We start from the raw sequence: 19511 nt of genomic DNA, 5'->3' as shown, positions 1-19511 counted from the left end.
CGCCCACACGCCCCGAGGGCGCATCCTCGCCTCCGGTCGGGCCCTTCCGCATCCCTCCTCCGAGTCCTGCGAACCGGACGCGGGACGGCGGCGCGCGCACGCAGGCTGGGTGGGGGGAACCGACGTGCCGACGTACTGACGTTGGCGCCGCTGTGGGCGGCTGACGTGTAGGCCGGCGTCCGCGCTACCCATTCCTTCCTTGCCGAGTGTGTGGGTCTGTCCGGCGTCTGGAGGTCCTAGCTCGAGGCGCCCCGTGACTAGAAGCGACCCCCTCAAGGCCAGCGTTGGGTGCGGAGGAGGACGCAGCGGTGCAGTTGTCAGCTGGCATCCTTGACCCTGCCCTTCGCTCCCCACCCGCGTGGGAAGTTGAAATAAAACCGAAAGGGAGGGAGGCGCGGAGACAGGAGCAGACGGAGTGCTGGGAAGCGCGTGAGCCAGGGTAAAGAGGTGAGGAGAAGAAGGTGGGTCGAGGAGAAGGGGTGTCGCGGCCTGGGGAAGCGGGTGGAGCGAGGGGACGAGACCAGAGGAGCTCCCTGGGCGATTCTCATTCTGCCTAAGGGGCAAGTCCCAACCTGTCATCACTCTCCGTCTCACTCCTGGTAGGTGGGGTAGGGGTAAAACAATGAACCCTGGCCGCATATTGCCCAGGTGTTAGGCCACAACTTGGTCAGTTGAAGTGATTTTTCTTTTCTGTGCGTAATTTATTTTCTTTCTTTTTTTTTTTTTCTGTTACAAAGCGTTCATAACTTAGTTTTCGGTACTTAGATTTTTGGGAGCGAAATCTTCCTCCTTGTATTTTCCCCCACAAATTGAAAAGTAGACAAGATAATTGACCATGGTAGACTGTGGGTGAATTTAGCAATGGAACAATCTAGAATACCATTTTGAAATAAGTAAATGTTTATGTGTGTGTTAGGGAGGCTTTGGGGGTACTGGGCAGTTGTTTTAAATAGGTTTCTTATAAGTTAACTTATTCATGAAGTGCAATGTGCTCATGTATTTGCTCTTTTTTGGTTTAAAAGAAGCATAGTTCTAGGGGCAGCTAAAAGTTTGATATGAGTGGTATCACCTGTGCAGTTCAAACTGGTAATTATATTTTCTGTCTTTTCCTAAGTAAGGTTAGATTGAGTAGCCTATATCTCCATCGCCAGATTTCATGTTTCATAGATTGAAATCATTTTTTTGGTTTTCAAAGTGTTCTCAAAAATCGAGATTCTATTCTGGATTGTGCGCCAGTTCATGTTGTATGTTTTATTTTTAATGATAGTTATAAAGTATTACAGTCTTGCTTGAGAAAAATGATCCTTACAGTCTTGCTTGAGAAAAATGATCCTAATGTGAGTTAATGTAGGCTAAACAATCTTAGTTATCTGAATTAATTTTTCATGGCTTAAGCTTTCTTGATCTCTGCTGAACAGTTTTTACTGTAGATAGGGAGCCAAAAGATGGGGTGTTAAGTGAAGAGGGCTGTGGGGGTCATCAGAGGTTTTTAATACGGAGGCTGCTACAGCATGTTTCTAAGCTTTGGAGATGATCCAATGGAGAAGAAAATATCACTGATAAGGAGAGGAGGGGCAGTTTCACTTCAACAGCTTTTTTATCACTTAATCCCTAGGAATTGAATACATTTTTTCTTGAATGAATTAATGAATGTATAAAACCGTTTTCACCAGATGCAATTATTTTCTTTTATCAGTGCTGGATAAAAGGTGGACTAAAGTACATTGGTTAACTCCTTTCTCAAATGGTTATGAGCATTGATTAGGTTATAGCATTCCTTGATTTCTAGATTACCCTTGTAAAAGTTGCAGATTCCAGGATGAAATCACTTTTGTCAGACTCAGATAAAATAGGGCCTGGAAGGTCCAAAGGAGAGGAGTCTTAAGCTTACATGTCTGAGATAAGAACTGTTTCCAAGGGCTTTTTAAAAACACTCTTCCATCCTTCTCTTGCTCTGATAAGTCTTGTCACTAGATATTCTTTAGGACAGCCATAAATTGGTAATGGCATTTCCTCTAATGAAGTGACAACGCTGGCTTTGAACACCCGGAACCCATGATCTCTGTTTCTAAGAAGTTTATGTAAATCTGTTTTGCTAATAAAAGTTCCCCTTTACCCTTACCTTCCCAAATGCACTGGTGGCTGGATTATAATCTTGATTTCTATTCCGTAGTAAACCCAGTATATTTAGAGATAATTTTCTCCTTTTTTTTTTTTTTCTTTAGGTTGACACCATCTTGAGGTTTAGTGTTTCACCGTAGTGAACTTGGTGTTTCCAAGGTTTTGCATTTGCCCTTACAAATAGTCTATTAAGTGTGATGCCACTATAGGCCAGTTAGATATTTTACTCCATGTTCTTTTTTTCCACTTAAACTTTTAAAAATTTGATAGCTAGTTCAAAAATCTGGTTATTACCCTAGACTTAAAAAGTCTTAGTATTTGTCAGTAGAGTGAAGGAAGACAGATTTTTAAATGTTCAGAGTAGGATTGTCAAGTAAAATAGAAGGTATAGAATTAAATTTGAATTTCAGGCAAACAACAAATAATTTTTTAGTATAAGCATGCTCCATATAGTATTTGGGACAAACATGGGACATACTTATACTAAAAAATTATTTATTTACTTGAAATTCAGGCTTAACTCTGTATCTTGTATTTTTATTTGCTAAATCTGATAACTGTAGTTTAGAGGAAGGGTTTGTTAGATTCTTAGTCTGAGAATAAAAATGCAAAGGTAGATTCTCAGAGTTTGGGTCTCTTCCAAATGTAATCTTCACAGTATAGTCACGCATAACTGTTACAGCCCAGTCAGGTCCATTGTCCGCTGCTGAAGAGGAAGCCAATACACTGAGACAGCAGGTATTACAGCAGAGAAAGTATAATTTCATAGGTGCCATGCAAGGAGAGGAGATGAGAGGAATTTCCCAAATCCATCTCTGAGAATTTGGGAGCCAGGGTTTTTAGAGATAGTTTGATGGATAAAGGGATAGGGAATTGGGACTGCTGATTGGCAAGAGATGAACTCATAGGGTCAGGAAGCAGAAATTGTCCTCTTGTGCTGTGTCAGTTCCTAGGTGGCAAGACTAGTTAAGTTGGTTCCTTGATATGGAGCACTGGCCTGGTTGGGTCAGTTGGTCCACTGGAATACAGGGTCTGGCAAAGATCTCAAAGACCAGCCTTAGGTTTCACAAGTATGTTGTTATCCATGGCAGCAATGAAGAAAGCTAAGATCTTCATGACCATCGGCTGTGTGACTCCTGAGTAGTAAGCAATTATAGGGAAGCAAGCTAAGGAACAATGGCTGGTTTATACATATATATGTGTGTGTGTGTGTATGTGTATATATTTTAACTATGCCTGTATCTTTGCAGAGTTTGAGCCCCTACTGCACAGCTCCCACCTTATGATCTTTTATTAATTTCATAAAGGGCAGTTTCATAACTGATGATCAAGAAGGGGAGATATCTCAAGAAACTTATGTTGCTATACCTGGTTATTTTAAGAATATGAGCTAAATATGGAAAGAAGAGTACACAAACCAAAGACAAATAAAAGAGGAATTGTCATAGTGTCAGGCGCTTTTGTACTGGACCATTGTGGGAAGAGTTAAAGTATGCACTGCTTAATATGTGGTGTATCTACTCCATGTTTTCTTGAGTGTATTAGGGTGTGCTTGTTTGATCTTTGTGGGATAATCTTTCTGACTATTTTTGTCCTCATCTGATGCTGAAATATTATTCTAGTCACTTGTTTGCCCAAGGACATTCAAAGAAAACGATTTTCTTATTCTTTGCTAAAAGTAAAATTAATATATGACTTTGGAGGAGTCTTCCATAATATGAAAACTCTCTGATTCATCATTATGAACCTGGCTAGGTTTTTCTTTTTTCCCATTTTTGGGTGGGAAACCTAGAGTTAACATAAGTAAAGGGAATAAATTAGAGAATAAGAGCTATATACCAATTTTGTTTTTAAACATTATATATTTTATGTTATATGAAAAGCATACGTGTGTATATTATTTTTGTTTCTCTATTCTCCATGTTCTAAATGTATTTTTTAACTTGATTGAGAACCATTCAAGAGCAGTTGCTTCTTAAAAATGAGTTAGAATCTAATGTGAACTTGTTAGAGTAAACAATCTGAAAAAGAAACCAAGAAAGAAATCCCATTTACAATAGCTACAAATACAATCAAATACCTAGAAATAAACTTAACCAAAGAAGTGAAAGATCTCTATAATGAAAACTATAAAACACTGATGAAAGAAATGGAAGAGGATGCAAAAAAAAAAAAAAAAAAAAAAAGGAAAGATAGTCCGTGCTCATGGATTGGAAGAATCATATTGTTTAAAATGTCCATACTACCCAAAACAATCTACAGATTCAGTGCAGTTCCCATCAAAATGCCAGTGACAGTTTTCACAGAAATAGAAAAAGTAATTCTAAAATTTATATGGAACCCCCAAAGACCCAGAGTAGTCAAAGCCATCCTGAGCAAAAAGAACAAAACTGGAGGAATCATGTTACCTGACTTCAAATTATACTATAGAGCTGTAGTAACCAAACATCATGGGTGCTGGCATAGAAACAGACTTATAGACCAATGGAACAGAATAGAGAACCCAGAAATAAATGCACACATCTATAGTGAACTTACCTTCAACAAAGTTGCCAAGAACTTACCAGGGGGAAAGAACAGTCTCTTCAATAAATGGTGCTGAGAAAATTGGATATCCGTCTGCAGGAGAATGAAACTAGATCCTTATTGCTTGCCATATGCAAAAATCAAATCAAAATGAATTAAAGACTTAAATCTAAGACCTGAAACTATGAAACTGCTAAAAGAAAACCTTGGGGAAATGCTTCAGGACATTGGTCTGGGCAATGATTTCTTGAGTAGTACCCCCAAAGCACAGGCAACCAAAGCAAAATTGGACAAATGGGATCACATCAAGCTAAAAAGCTTTTGCACAGCAAAGGAAACAATCAGCAAAGGGAAGAGACAACCCACAGAATGGGAGAAAATATTTGCAAACTACTCATCTGACAAGGGATTAATAACTAGAATATATAAGAAGCTTCAACAACTCAATAGGGAAAGTGACACAATCTGATTAAAATATGGGCAAAGGATCTGAATAGACATTTCTCAAAAGAAGACACACAAATGTCCAATAGGTATATGAAAAAATTCTCAACATCATTAGTCATCAGAGGACAGCAAATCAAAACTACAATGAGATATCATCTCATCCCAGTTAAAAGGCTTTTATCAAAAAGCCAGGCAATAATGAATGCTGGCAGGGATGTGGAGAAAGGGGAACCCTTCTATACTGTTGATGGGTATGTAAATTGGTGCAACCACTATGGAGAATAGTGTGGAGGTTCCTAAAAAAACTGGAAATAGCCCTACCATACAATCCAGCAATCCCACTGCTAGGTCTTTTATCCAAAAGAAAGGAAATCAGTATATTGAAAAGATAACTGTGCTCCCATGTTTATTGTAGCACTATTCACAATAGCCAAGATTTGGAATCAACCTAAGTGTTCGTTAACAGATGAATGGATAAAGAAATTGTGGTACATATACACAATGGAATATCGTATAGACACAAAAAAAGCATGAAATCCTGCCATTTGAAACAACATGGATGGAACTGGAGAACATTATGTTAAGTGAAATAAGCCAAGCTCAGATAGACAAATCTCACAGGTTCTCACTCATATGTCAGCACTAAATATTAAAAACAATTGATCTCATGGAGACAGAGTAGAATGGTGGTTACCATAGACTGGGAAGGGTAGTGGAAAGGGGGATAAAGTGGAGATGGTTAATGGGTATAAAAATATAGTTAAATCATTGATAGAATGAACAATATTTGATAGCACAACAAAATGACTAATCAACAATAAGTTAGGGTATACTTTAAAATAACTAAAAGAGAGGAATTGGAATGTTCTTGACACAAAGAAATGATAAATGCCTGAGGTGGTAGATATGCCATTACCCTGATTTGGTTAATTCACATTGTGTACTTGTATCAAAACTTCACATGTACCCTATAAAGATATGTAACTATTATGTACCCATAATAATTTTAAAAATTTAAAAAAAAAGAGACAAACTATGAAGTCATCTTCATGAAGTGTAATGTTTTAATAAAAATGTGATTTGGTTTTAAGTAAAAAAAATACAGTGAACGTCTTAGGTGGAAATTATGAATAATTACGGATACCCTTGAAAATCCCTTAAGAGGACACCAAGTTGGCACAGCATACTCTATCTCAGTATGTCTTACACAGCCATGTTTTTCTTGCAGACTTGGAACTGCAGACAGTTTCTTTAGATGAATTCCAGGTGAACAAGTTGGCTTGTGTTTAATGGTCATTCACTCTCTGGAGTGAATTCAATACATGAAATGATAGGTAGAATCTCTAGTATTATTGTCTGTCTATGCCCTTTTTTTTTTTTTTTTGGCCTACTGTGTTTGATATATTCAAATAAGTTACATTTGCGTATGATGTGAACCCGCTCTTAACCAATTGATGGCAATAAGGTACAAAACAAGTAAGGAATAGAAGGCTAAAATTCTCTTTAGGATGTGTATCATGAAAAATAACCCACTTTGGAAATGGCATAATACAGTATTATATACATAATGCATCTCATAAGGCTGGTATTTTCTGACTTCTGATCTTGATAGTGTTAACTGTATCACAACTTGATTGTTTTTAAAAGGTGCAGAAAAATATACATATTCTAGTTTATTTTTTCAGGATGTGGTTTGTGGGTACAAAATCCTATTTTAAGTATTGAAATTCTAAATTTTGTGATTTTGTTTTTGTTTTAGAGATAGGGTCTCCCTCTGTCACCGAGGCGCAGTTATAGATCACTGCAGCCTTGAATTCCTAGACTCAAGTGATCCTCTCTCCTAGGCTCAAGTGATCTCCTCACCTCAGCCTCCTGAGTAGTTGGGATTATAGGCATGAGCCACTGTGCATGGCTTAAATTCTAATTTTACTCCATTTACAATTTACTCCATCATTTCAGTGTTTTATTGTTACCTGCACTATATTACCTTGACTTTTGACTAATAATTCCCCAGTATACATAATTGCCAGCAAGTAATTGGCCGACTTAATACTCGTTAGGAAATGAAGTTTGGCTGTTCTGGAGATTTTCTTATTTGTTTATAATGAAAAATACAGTAACTTTATTTTCCTAAAGTTGCCATCAAGCAGCCAGACCCTCTTAAGAGTTCAGGAGCATAGGTTTGGCATATGAAGAATACATCTTATAATTTTTCTATGTGGTACTTGAGAATAGTGTATACCAGAATTCTAGCTCATTGATTATTGGTTACTATCATTTTGCAAAGGGAAATATACTACTGTTAGATTTTTTTTTTCTTCCTTATTTGGAATGTTAAAAAGGGCAATTACTTTTTCAAGACCATTTCTTTTTATTTGTACATATTTCTAATCAACAATTTAAAGATTCAATCAGATAATCATGGTGGGTACTTCTTCTGACCAACAAAAATAGGCTTTTTAGGGTTTCAATCCCTTAGAATTATATTTGTTATGAAGTGTTACATATTTATCATTAAAGGAATTTTTTGTTTATATATTTGTCATTTAGTAGGCCATACTAAATGTGGAATAAAAATTACTGAGGTAATGACTGGTATGTAGGCCAGTTTATCTTAATGCTTATTCACTGTGTCTTATAAACCAGAAATTTTAATCATGAACATGACTTGTCTTTAGGATGTCCTTTTTGAACATCTTTTCCTTTTGTCTGGACCTCAAATTTAGCACTTAATCACTTGTCCTTTAGGTTTCATTGTCCTACTGCCCCTGTGTTATGAAACCTTAACCCTGGATCATATCAACCTTTGTTTCTATACCAGATTGTTGCCACTCTAAATTTATGGTTACCAGTATGAGCTGAGCATTCATTGCTACCTGAAAATTCCTTTTCTGGTATGTTAATCAGTTTCCTTTCTTATTGCTGGTGGCAAAGTCCAAACTTTTGGCTCCATATTGAAAAATCCCTCTCATCCTCTTTTTGAATAGTGTCAGCATATTTCAAAAAAAAAACTAGAAGTCATTTTGATACAACTCCCTTTTATCACATTTTTCTTTCCCCATTCACCCTCTGCTTAACCATGTTATAAACATTTGCAGTTCCACTCATCCTTCCTTCGTGCTCTCTCTTTCATCCAAGTCTCTGTAGACTTGTACTTTTCTTCCCATTCTCTCCTACATTCTCAGGGACCCTGCTGCATCAGTCATAATCTTTCTCCTGATTACTCAACCTTTCCCTCTCCATATGGATTGTCCCCTGATTATAAAAATATCCTCAACTCTATCTTGTATTTTCAGAAAGTTTTAGCCCTATTATTTCACTGTGTCCTGTTTTTTTTCTCAGCCAATTTCCCTGAATGAATAGCATGTATCCACTTGTTTCTTTGTGTTTTCTCTCTTTCCATTTATCCTTCAACCTGCTGAAATTTGCCTTCTCCCACTATTCTTTTGAAACTACTTATGCTGAAGTCATCTAGGACCTTAGAGTGGAAAGTACAATGGACTCTGTATCATAGCATTTGAAACTTTTTCTCTTGTCATAACACCCTGTCTATATGACAGCTCCTTTGCTGATCTCTTAGGACTCTTTCCGTAACTCTTTACTGTCTCCTCTCAAGAGACTTTTAGGGGTAGAGTGCATGAATGGACGTCAGGGCATTCATGCAGCCTTTGAAATGGAGTAGAAAATACTGTTTATATGTGTGTATGTCTGTTTTCTTAGGAGGAAGGTCCACAGTTTTATGTATACTTGATTTAAAGGAATATTATGTTCATCCATGGTTTTAACTATGATGGAGTGATAACACTAAATTCTGTATTTCCAGTCCAGACCTCTGATAGGAAGTCCAAAACTTATATCCCACTTGGTGGCCCATAATTCAAACTTTCCAAAACAGAATTTATCATCTTTACTCCTCCTGTATGCTCTCTATACATATAGTTTCTACTCTTCAACCTCTCTTGAGTGTCCTGCTCCTTTCTGCTTCATCTTCACATCCTGTTCTATGTTGATTGTATCTTCCAAATATAGTCATCTTAAATCCATCCTTTTCTGCTTTTCCCTGCCTTAATTCTGTCCTCTCTATCTCGCTTGGTTTATTGAAATAACTTTCCAGCTGGCTTACTTGTCTCCAGTTTGACCCTGCCTTTATCTGTTCATCACACATAAGTCTGAGTAATTTTTCTACAATGTTAAATTTTTTTCAATGATTCTGGTTATGAGGATGAAAATTGCCTAATTTGAGACATGTTGGGTCTCTGCTTACATTTTTAAAGCCTTATTTCCATGACTCTCCAAATATACATTCTGTAGGGATTTTTAAATGAATAAGTCTGTTATTTTAGTTTTCTCTTTCATACTTTCACCTCTTGGAATAACCTTTTCTTCCTTTTTCACCAGGGTAACTAATTCAAGTCCTTGAAGTCTCAGCTCAAGCTTAGCCTCCTTCCTCCATATCTCCTGCCCTCCCATCCCTTGAGATCCTCCTTCCCAGTCTTCTTACAGTTTTATTATTATTATTATTGCAACTATTTTTCTTTCTTCAAAACTATACTGTAAATTCATCCTTGAGGGCAAGTGTAGTCATACCAAAATTTTTTCTTTTTTCAATATCTAGAGCCTCATAAAGTTTCTAGTATATGATGGGTGATCTATAAATATTTGCTGATTAAATTAAGTTTTAAAATTTGTTTTCTCAATTTGACTTTAATATATTCCAAATACACTTAAATGTTGGAATTTTTTTTACCATTACAAAGTATGAGTCTTGAAAAAAAGTTCTGTAAACCTCATTTATACCCAATGCCTAGCACAGATCCTGGTGGATAGGAAAAACTCAAATATTTGTGAATAAATTATTTATAGGTGACAATGAGCTAAAGAGCGATTACAACATATTTAATGTTGGTCATTCAGCCTGAGGAAGAAAACAGATAAAACACAATTAGCAAATCAAGTAATGTGTTTTGCTTCATTCTATCAATTATAGTGCATGCTGATCACTGATGAAATCTCAGGGAGCTTTAAAGTTTTCCTGTTGGTGTGGTGTATAACAATGTGACCTCATTACCAGGCTCTATTATTAGATCTCCTCTTAGAAGTTGAGTATATTATCTTATTTTGTTAGGATTTGCCAGGTTTGTGAGTTAGAATAAAAATCAATGAAGTATTCCTACCTTTTTGTTTTTAAGAAAAGGACATGGGATCTAGGATATTATTGTAAGATATGTCAAAATGTTGGAAGTAGTGGCCCCAAATATCCCATTTATTCACAAGACCATGCCTGAGGCACAGTGTTCATATATTAATATCATATGTCTCTTGTTCTGATGCTGCAGTTTGAAAGCACTAACTTGTGTGGTAAAAGGTAGGTTCTGAGGCAGAATATTGTTCAGTTTAGTGTCAGGACCTTTTTTTTAAAGACTTATGACTTCAGTCATCATGAATACCTTTGCAGCCTCTTGATGGGGGTGGTGAGTTTAAACCCCAGTGCCCTATGGCATCCACTGTATGCTTTGTTTAGTCTTTATAGATGATTTTAACTATGTATAGTTCTTGGGAGAATTGAGAAAAAAGTCACTCAGGTCCCTTTCAGTAAGATTTTACTCTTTTCATAGACCCCAGTTGAGAAAGGCTGGTAGGAGCCATCTAAATTGAGGCCATGGATTTCTTAATAGGTGAATTTTCTCCTTTGTCATTATTGACTTGAGGCAAAATTGAATGGTTATTTAAGAATAGAAGACACCATCTCTAAGACAATGGTTCCCAAGTATGGTCCTTGATCTTCTGTTTCATCTGCAAACTTATTGGAAATGTATATTCTCACACCTCATCTTAATGCCATCTGATCTGCTTAACTGGAACATTGGGAGTGAAGGGTAGGGGGTGAGGCTTAGCAATTTGTGTTTCAAGAAGCCCTCCAGGTGACTTTGGTGTGTAAAATAAAGTTTGGGAATTTCTGCTTTATGCTGTCCACAGACTCCTGCTTTCATTTTTCTTCCAAATGCTCCGAGGAGTATGTTACCCAGTGTTAGAAAAATCCAGATGTGATTCCCTGAGTCATCTTGTTTCCACAAATGCTCTCCTGAATTCATTCCCAATGGGCAGTTGAAATCTAAAATCAGCTAGCTAAGACGTTTATTTGCAAATTGGATCATTTTAGTTTTCTGATTAAAATTCTCCAGTGTGATGTAGAGAATCCACTGTTTTTCCTCAGTTTTCAGATCAATTCCTTGCTGATTTATAGTGCAATTATGTATGTTTTTAATACTTTATCTTTTTTCCCCCTCCTGATTTATAATCAACCGCATTTTGCTCAAAGATTCTGACCTATATGGGGGGTCAGAAACTAATTTGGTCATCCTGAGCTCAAGAATGGATTTTATACTTTAATGTGTCATTTAGAAAAAAAGGCAAAGAATATATGGCAGAGAGTGCATGTAGCCTGCTAAACAAACCTAAACTACTTTCTACTCTGTTTTTGCAGAAAAGTTTACTGACTCCTATTCTTTGAAATTTATTGAGGCTTGCTTTATAGCCTACTATACCTAGACCATTTTTTAACTGTTCCACGTGTACTTGAGAAGGATATGTAATTCTTAATCATTAAGTACAGGTTTCTGTGTATGTTCATGAAATGTAACTTATTGCCTTATTGCATTGTTCAAGTCCTCTGTATCTTTACTGCTTTTGGGGGGGGGCATGGAGACAGTTGGCTTGACCTATCAATAATTGATATCTTTTTAAAAATTTTTTATGTATTTTTAAATTTTTTTCTTTTTTACTTGTCATTTACTTGAGCTCAATAATTGAGGTCTTTATGCTTCTACTTTGATGTTAGACTTGTCACTTCCCCTGCAAGTCTATTTGTTTTAATTTAATAATTTAGACTATTTTATCAGAGCATACAAATTCAGAACTTTTATGTCTTCTTGGTGAGCTGTATCTTTTATTATTATGTAGATTTTTTTTGTCCCAAATACTTTTAATTTGAAGGTGTATTTTGTATTATTTAAAGTGTATTTTGCAAGGCTGTGGTTCTTAAAACTGCCTGGTATTGGCACAAGTGCAGGGACACAGACCAGTGGAACAGAACAGAAAATCCAAATATAAAACCATCCTCATATAGCCATCTAATCTTTGACAAAGCAGGCAAAAACATACTCTGGGGAAAAGATTCCTTATTTAATAAATGGTGCTGGGAAAACTGGATATCCACATGTAGAAGACTGAAACAGGACCCACAGATTTCACCTCTCACAAAAATCAAATCACGGTGGTTAACAGACTTAAACCTTAGGTCGGAAACTATTAGAATTCTAGAAGAAAATGTAGGAAAGACTCTTACAGACATTGGCCTAGGCAAAGAATTTATGAAGAAGACCCCTAAGGCAATCACAGCAACAACAAAAATAAATAAATGGGACCTGATCAAATTAAAAAGCTTCTGCACAGCCAAAGAAACAGTCACGAGAATAAACAGACCACCTACAGAATGGGAAAAAATTTTCATATTCTACACATCAGATAAAGGACTGATAACAAGAATCTATTTAGAACTCAGGAAAATCAGCAAGAAAAAATCAAACAACCCTATCAAAAAGTGGGCAAAGGACATGAATAGAAATTTTTCAAAAGAAGATATAAAAATGGCTAACAAACATATGAAAAAGCGTTCAACATCTCTAATCATCAGGGAAATGCAAATCAAAACCACAATGAGATATCACTTAACTCCAGTGAGAATGGCCTTTATCAAAAAGTCCCAAAACTATACATGTTGGCGGGGATGTGGAAAGACAGGTACACTCATACACTGCTGGTGGGACTGTAAACTAGGGCAACCCCTGTGGAAAGCAATGTGGAGATACCTTAAACAGATTCAAGTAGACCTACCATTCCATCCAGCAATCCCATTATTGGGCATCTACCCAGAAGAACAAAAGTCATTCTATAAAAAAGATACCTGCACCCGAATGTTTATAGCAGCACAATTCACAATCGCAAAGATGTGGAAACAACCCAAATGCCCATTAATTCATGAATGGATTAGCAAAATGTGGTATATGTATACCATGGAATATTACTCAGCTATTAGAAATAATGGCGATATGGCATCTCTGTGGTTCTCCTGGAGAAGGTTGGAACCCATTCTATTAAGTGAAGTATCCCAAGAATGGAAAAATAAGCACCACATGTACTCACCAGCAAACTGGTTTCCCTGAGTGCACATTTGGGAATAACACCAATTGGGTATCGGACAGAGGTCGGGGCTGGGTGAAAGGGACGGGTATATACCTACTTGATGAGTGCGATGCGCACTGCCTGGGGAATGGACATGCTTGAAGTTCTGACTGGGGGGGATGGGGTGGGGGGAGGGGATGGGTGCACACCTGCATGATGAGTGCGATGTGCACTGTCTAGGGAATAGACACAATTGAAGCTCAGACTCTGGGGGATGGGGAGGCATGGGCAATATATATAGCCTGAACTTTTGTACCCCCACAATGAGCTGAAATAAAAAAAAATAAAAAAAAATTGTATTTTGTCTGAGCTGATATTTTTGATACAGCCACCAGCTACGTTTGGTTATTTGCAGGAAGATTTTATTCTTTCCATTAACTTTCACTCTTCTGTCCTGTGTTTTTGATATAACTGTAGTGTTTCTTGTTTAACAATTTATTCTGTTAGTCTTTTGAATAAGTTTATTTTGTCTATATTTATTGTGATTATTAATGTATTTGGACTTGTTTGTATTTGTTCTGCTTAATCTAAACTTTGTCTGTGACAGCATACTGGGTTTCTTCAAATCTTTCCGAGGTCACCACTTTTCTCTTTAGCTGTTGTTTAACCTATCCACTCACTTTTTAAATTTAACAATTATGTATTTTTATTTCTAGAAGTTATATTTTCAAATCTGCCTAGTGAAGTTTTTTATTATTCATTATTTCAAATTTTTCTCTTTTGTTAAACATTTCACATAGTTATTTTGTATCTAATTCTAATTTGAGTCAGTTTTGTTTCAAGTATTAAACTTTGTAATAACTTCAAGAATACAGCAATCAAGAGGAAAAGCAGGAAGGAAGAGTGGTCTGAGACATACTGTATGCTCCCCTCCCTGCTGGTCTCCTCTCCTCTCCAGTACTTTTCTTCCCACGTTGGACATTTGGGGTTAGATTATTCTTAGTTGACCTCTATCCACTAGAAGTCTGTGGTCCCCCTCCAACTCCCTTCCAGTTGTGATACCCAAAAGGACTCCAGGTATTGCCTAATGTCTCATGGGGGAACAGAAATCATCCCTAGCTGAGAAATGCTTTAAGGACTTGTATAGCTTATGTGAAATTCTTCAGGTAGCCATGCCTTGTAAATCTGTAGATTGTAGTTGTGCTATAATAAGCAATCTTCAACCAGGATAATGTTAGACTATTTGCCTGGAGGTTAGTTTTTTAGTTGTCAGCATATTAACAAGGGGATTAGACCAGGTCATCTGACTTCTCTTTTTCCCTGGGTGTTCTTCTTCTTCATCAGCTGCTTTAATTCTTTCCTCTATTCTCCAGTCTCCCTGTTACCATTATCTTCTTTTTCATTTTTTTCCTTTTATTAATTTAACATAATTATTGAGCACCAAAAATATTACAGTCCTGTTCTATTTGCTGGGAGATCAGTGAAATAAAGGTCCTTTCTGTCATGAAACTTGCTTGTTGTGGGGTGAGACAACACATACATCAGTAAGTAAATGAGAAAATGTCACATACTAATTAGTGCCATACAGATAATTAAAATTTTGTGCTTTGATAGATAGTGACTGGGGAGCTGCCCTGGTTTTTGGATGGAGTGGTCAGGAAAAGCTCTGTCTTCGGAGGTATCTTTTAAGCCAATATTTGCATATTAAGCCAGCTCTGTGAACATCTAGGGGAAGAGCATTCCAAGCAGAGGGGAAACCACTAGAAAGTTGTATAATTTGAAACCAGTGAGAATTAAACAAAATTGGGAAAAGATGGGCAATTGCTTTTATCTCTCTCAATATTATTGGCAGTAGTAACACAGTATTTAAGTCATGCATGTGGGAAGCTATAGAACTCAGGCAATGTTATAGAACCATCTAGGAACAAGTGTTTGTTTCTTTTTCATTTCTCCAACCATAGCCAATGTGCTATTTAAAAATAAAATCTTTAGGAGTAGAAAGTGTGTCAGGAGAATTTTTCAACATTGGTAGCAGTTGCTTTTTTAATTAATTTGTTTCCTTTTTCTCTTGCATAGGTCAATTTGTTGAGTTTGATTACCTCTCCCACCTCGTCTGAACAGATAAATATCATATTGTTTTGTTTCATTTTCAGGTTTCTGGTTGTATGGATCACTGATTGAATAATAGATGGCTTTACCTCGTCTCACAGGAGCCTTGCGCTCCTTTTCAAATGTCACCAAGCAAGATAATTATAATGAAGAAGTAGCTGACTTAAAGGTAATTTTTTTAGATGAATACTGTTATAACCACAGAGTATGGGCAAATATATGACATTGTTTTCCTCAGTCCTGTGTGCTTAAAATCGAAGTTTTATCTTGTTTAATGTGAGACCAAATGGTGAATGTGTATACTGATAATTCCTATGGGAATACTTATTTTAAACACCTAAAACTGTATTGTGAAAGGGAATAAACAGAACTGTGATAATTGACTCCTTTGTTAGTTTTTCTGTTGGTAAAGTCCCTGTCACAGTTATTTTATAGTTTAATCCAGTAATTTACCTCTGGATCATCCGAGTATGTTTTTAGGTCTCTGGTAAAATTCTTATCAAATGAACAGAAACAATATACCTTAACATGGGAAATATGAATGTTAACTCTTGAACTCAGAGATTGATCTTATACTTGTTAAGAAAGGCATTTAAGACTTAAAAAACACTGCTATTTTAAAAGCTGCTTTATAACTGAAACTTCAGAAATAAATTATAGTAAGAAACAAAAATTAGGCCAGGTGAAATGGGTCATGCTTGTAATCCTAGCACTCTGTGAGGCTGAGGCAGGAGGATGACTTGAGGTCAGGAGTTCGAGACCAGCCTGAGCAAGAGCAAGTCCCATCTACTAAAAATAGAAAAAATTAGCCAGGCATGTTGGCACATGCCTATAGTCCCAGCTTTCAGGAGGCTGAGGCGGAAAGGATTGCTTGAGCCCAGTAGTTTGAGGTTACAGTGAGCTATGGTGACACCACTGCACTCTAGCCAGGACGATAGAGCAAGGCTCTGTTTAGGGAAAAAAAAAAAAAAAAGGCAAAAAAATTATATAGACTGTAACCTCTGTTTTGACGTTTGTAGTAAAGAACGACCCCTGCTTTAGTAGTAGTATGATACGGAACAGTTATCTTACATGAGTCAATTTTACAATAAATAGTACTGATTTTACCCTTGCTGTAAATACAGTTAGATCCCACCAGGGCAAAATGGTTGTCACTTTGGAATATCACTTTTGTCTTACTGAAAGAACTCCTTCAGTCTGTTTCCCACATAGATTGAATAACTGCATTTTCTGAACTGCAAATTAGGGCATATGGTTTGGCAAAGAATTTCTTCTGATGGGTAAACATATATAAGTCTTATAAAGGTATAAAATAAATTAGGTATAGTTACAAGTTTAATAAGATAGAAACAATGAAAGTATATGATATCAAGACTTTAGAAAATTCTATATATATAGTTAAAAAATATTTAGCGGAAAGACTCTTAGAATTAGTTTACACAAAATAACACAAAATACCATGGACTGGATGGCTTAAACAACAAAAATTTGTTCTCTTACAGTCCTGGAGCTAGAGGTCTAAGATTAAGGAATTGACAGGTTTGATTTTTTTCTGAGGCCTCTCTCCTGGGCTTGCAGATGGCAGCCTTCTCACTGTGCCCTCACATGGTCTTTCCTCTGTGAGAGCACATCCTTGGTGTCTCTTTGTCCAAATTTTTTCTTCCTATAAGTACACCAGTCAGATGGGACTAGGGCCCATCTTAATGGCCTTATTTTAACCTAATCACCTCTTTGAATGCCTGGCCCTATCTTCAAATCCAGTCACTTCCTGAGGTACTGGGGGTTAGGACTTCAACATATGAATTTTGAGGGGACACAATTCGGCCATAACATATGGATTCTGATCAACTGGTAAATGTGGAGCTGTTTCTATTACTATGATGGACTTAATTATTTTTAATCTTTAAATTACTCTAGTTTCTTCCTGAATGTGATTTGGTAGTATACACATCTTCTGTTTCACAAGACACAAGAGATGAAAGAGCAAAAGTTATAGCCATTCATACTATTTTTATGTATTTTGGACATGTTTGAAATTATTTATAAGTTGCTGAAATTTGTAAAAAATTCATAATAACAGATTTCATATTATGGATGAAACCTGTGGAGACATTTATGTAAATGATGGATTGGCTTTTCACTAGGAAAGGGTAAATGTTTTAGAAGCTTAGCCATAGTGTTGTGAACTTTATAGGCCTGAAGCTGTATGAACTGTACATATGAAGAAATGAGCCATGTAATATAGTATATGAATGAACTGGCCCTTTGCTATTTTTTTAAAAAAAATCATTCACTTTAATTGCTTACTCTTTATTTGACTCTATTGTAAACTAATAACCTTGTTTCCTAGTTGTTTGGAATTTTATTGCTAAAAGTCCTTATGTAGGTTTGTAATTAATAGTTTCACTCAAAGATGGATACTAGGAAGAAAAGATTTGTAATAGTCTTTTGACAGATTCCTTTTCTCTAATGATACAGAATTTTGTTAGACACAAAGCAGTTAACCTTCTTCACAGTTGCAGTTGTTTTACATTTTTTATTTTAATAAATAAGGATATATTCTATACAGTTAATTAATATTGCTGTCTTAAACTTGAATTATTTCTGACCTCACCTCCCTGTAGCCCTTTGCAAGTTATTCTGTGTTAAGGATACAACGGAAGATTTAAAAATTTAAAAGCGTATAAGGACTGCATGCATATCCTATGTTGTTTCATTTATTCCTGTAGGCTTTTAAACACTTTTTTCCCCCTGAAAAAGGAAAGTAGCATATATAATAGGCCTCATTTTAATATAGCTTTTTATTTTAAAAACTGTCCAACATATATACAAAAGTAGAGAGAAAAATAAGATAAACCTTTATGTACCTATGACCCCATTATAACAATTTAATTCATTTTACAGTCGATCATATTTCATCTCTACCTTTGCCCATTCTCCTCTCTCAAAACCCAGATTGACTAGCCCCATTTTAAATTAGAAAACAGGCAGGAAAATAGTGGTGCATTATGTATTATCAGTTCAAGAATAAAACTTACAATTTTCTTTCTGACCCACTCCTTTTTCATTTGGTTAGAGGACTTGATGAGTTTTATCTATGGATCAAAGCCAATGGTCTGAAATAAATTTTTTACTTACTTCTGTGGTCACTTCTTGATAATGGAAAGAGCCTCAAAGAAGAGTGTTTATAGAAAAGAATCTCCTGAATGCCTAACCTATTCTAGGATCATACTTAAGAAAGTTATGCTGACTTGAATATATTGAACCAATCATGACAATCTAATTTTCTATAAATGCCTTTCATCAAAAAGGATGACATAAAGTTCCTGTTTATATTAATCTAAGCTATGTTAAAAACAAGCAGGTAGAAAAATGGAAAGAGGTATGTAGGATGTTACCAATTGTTATTATCTGGATGTTAAATTTTTTTGCTTTGCTTTTTACTTTGCTGTATGAAAATGATTTCATAATGAGTATGCACTATAATTAAAACAAAAAAAGCTTTAATTAAACTATCTTTTAAACAAATGAGAGTCTATGAAATTACATTTAAGTAAAACTTGTTCTGAGAACAGTCAGTTCAGATGTGACTATATACAACTTTGAATTCTTGTGGGTAGTGCCAAATTGTATAATGTAATGCAAAATATATAGTAAGTGATGGATTTGAGAAGAATTTTAATTTCTTGGTTATGCTCTCTGTTTCAGATAAAGCGATCCAAACTTCATGAACAAGTTTTAGATTTGGGCCTGACATGGAAGAAGATAATAAAATTTTTGAATGAAAAACTGGAGAAGAGTAAAATGCAAAGTGTAAATGAAGACTTAAAAGAAATACTACATGCTGCAAAACAAATAGGTATAGTTTTGTTTTGTTTTGTTTTTTTTAAAGAACCAATAAGATTCAAAAGTAGATTCCTTGTAAACTATATACTATATAATGAAAGGCTAAAATTTCTAGGCAGGTATTCATAATTATGAAAGACAGTCTTATCTATCAGTGAGGGTAAGGGTAGAGAATGATGAGGTGGAAATAAATCAGTAATTATAATACAGTCATGCATGAGGGATTTGTAGGAATTTAGGTTTTGAAAACTATTGTCTTGATTGAAGGATTAGGTAAATTA

General features: G+C 36.0%; 1 protein-coding gene across 2 annotated transcripts in view; it reads left to right on the top strand.

Moving 5' to 3' along the window:
- The first annotated feature begins 396 nt into the window (after positions 1-396).
- The window catches only part of ASCC3 (activating signal cointegrator 1 complex subunit 3), a 315263-nt gene continuing 296148 nt past the window's right edge, over positions 397-19511 (top strand). The window contains exons 1-3 of one of the 2 annotated variants that reach the window (XM_069488076.1): positions 397-447; positions 15429-15553; positions 19093-19243. In XM_069488076.1, the coding sequence (XP_069344177.1) occupies positions 15464-15553; positions 19093-19243 (241 nt within the window). In that variant the 5' untranslated portion in view covers positions 397-447; positions 15429-15463. Of the gene's footprint in view, positions 448-15420; positions 15554-19092; positions 19244-19511 lie in introns of those variants that run through there. The other variant, XM_069488077.1, reaches the window with a different exon arrangement.

Source organism: Eulemur rufifrons, chromosome 15 (genome assembly GCF_041146395.1).
Source record: "Eulemur rufifrons isolate Redbay chromosome 15, OSU_ERuf_1, whole genome shotgun sequence".
Taxonomy (NCBI): Eukaryota; Metazoa; Chordata; class Mammalia; order Primates; family Lemuridae; genus Eulemur; species Eulemur rufifrons.
The sequence above is the reverse complement of the archived record's forward strand: the minus strand, read 5'-3'. Positions and strand labels throughout refer to the sequence as shown.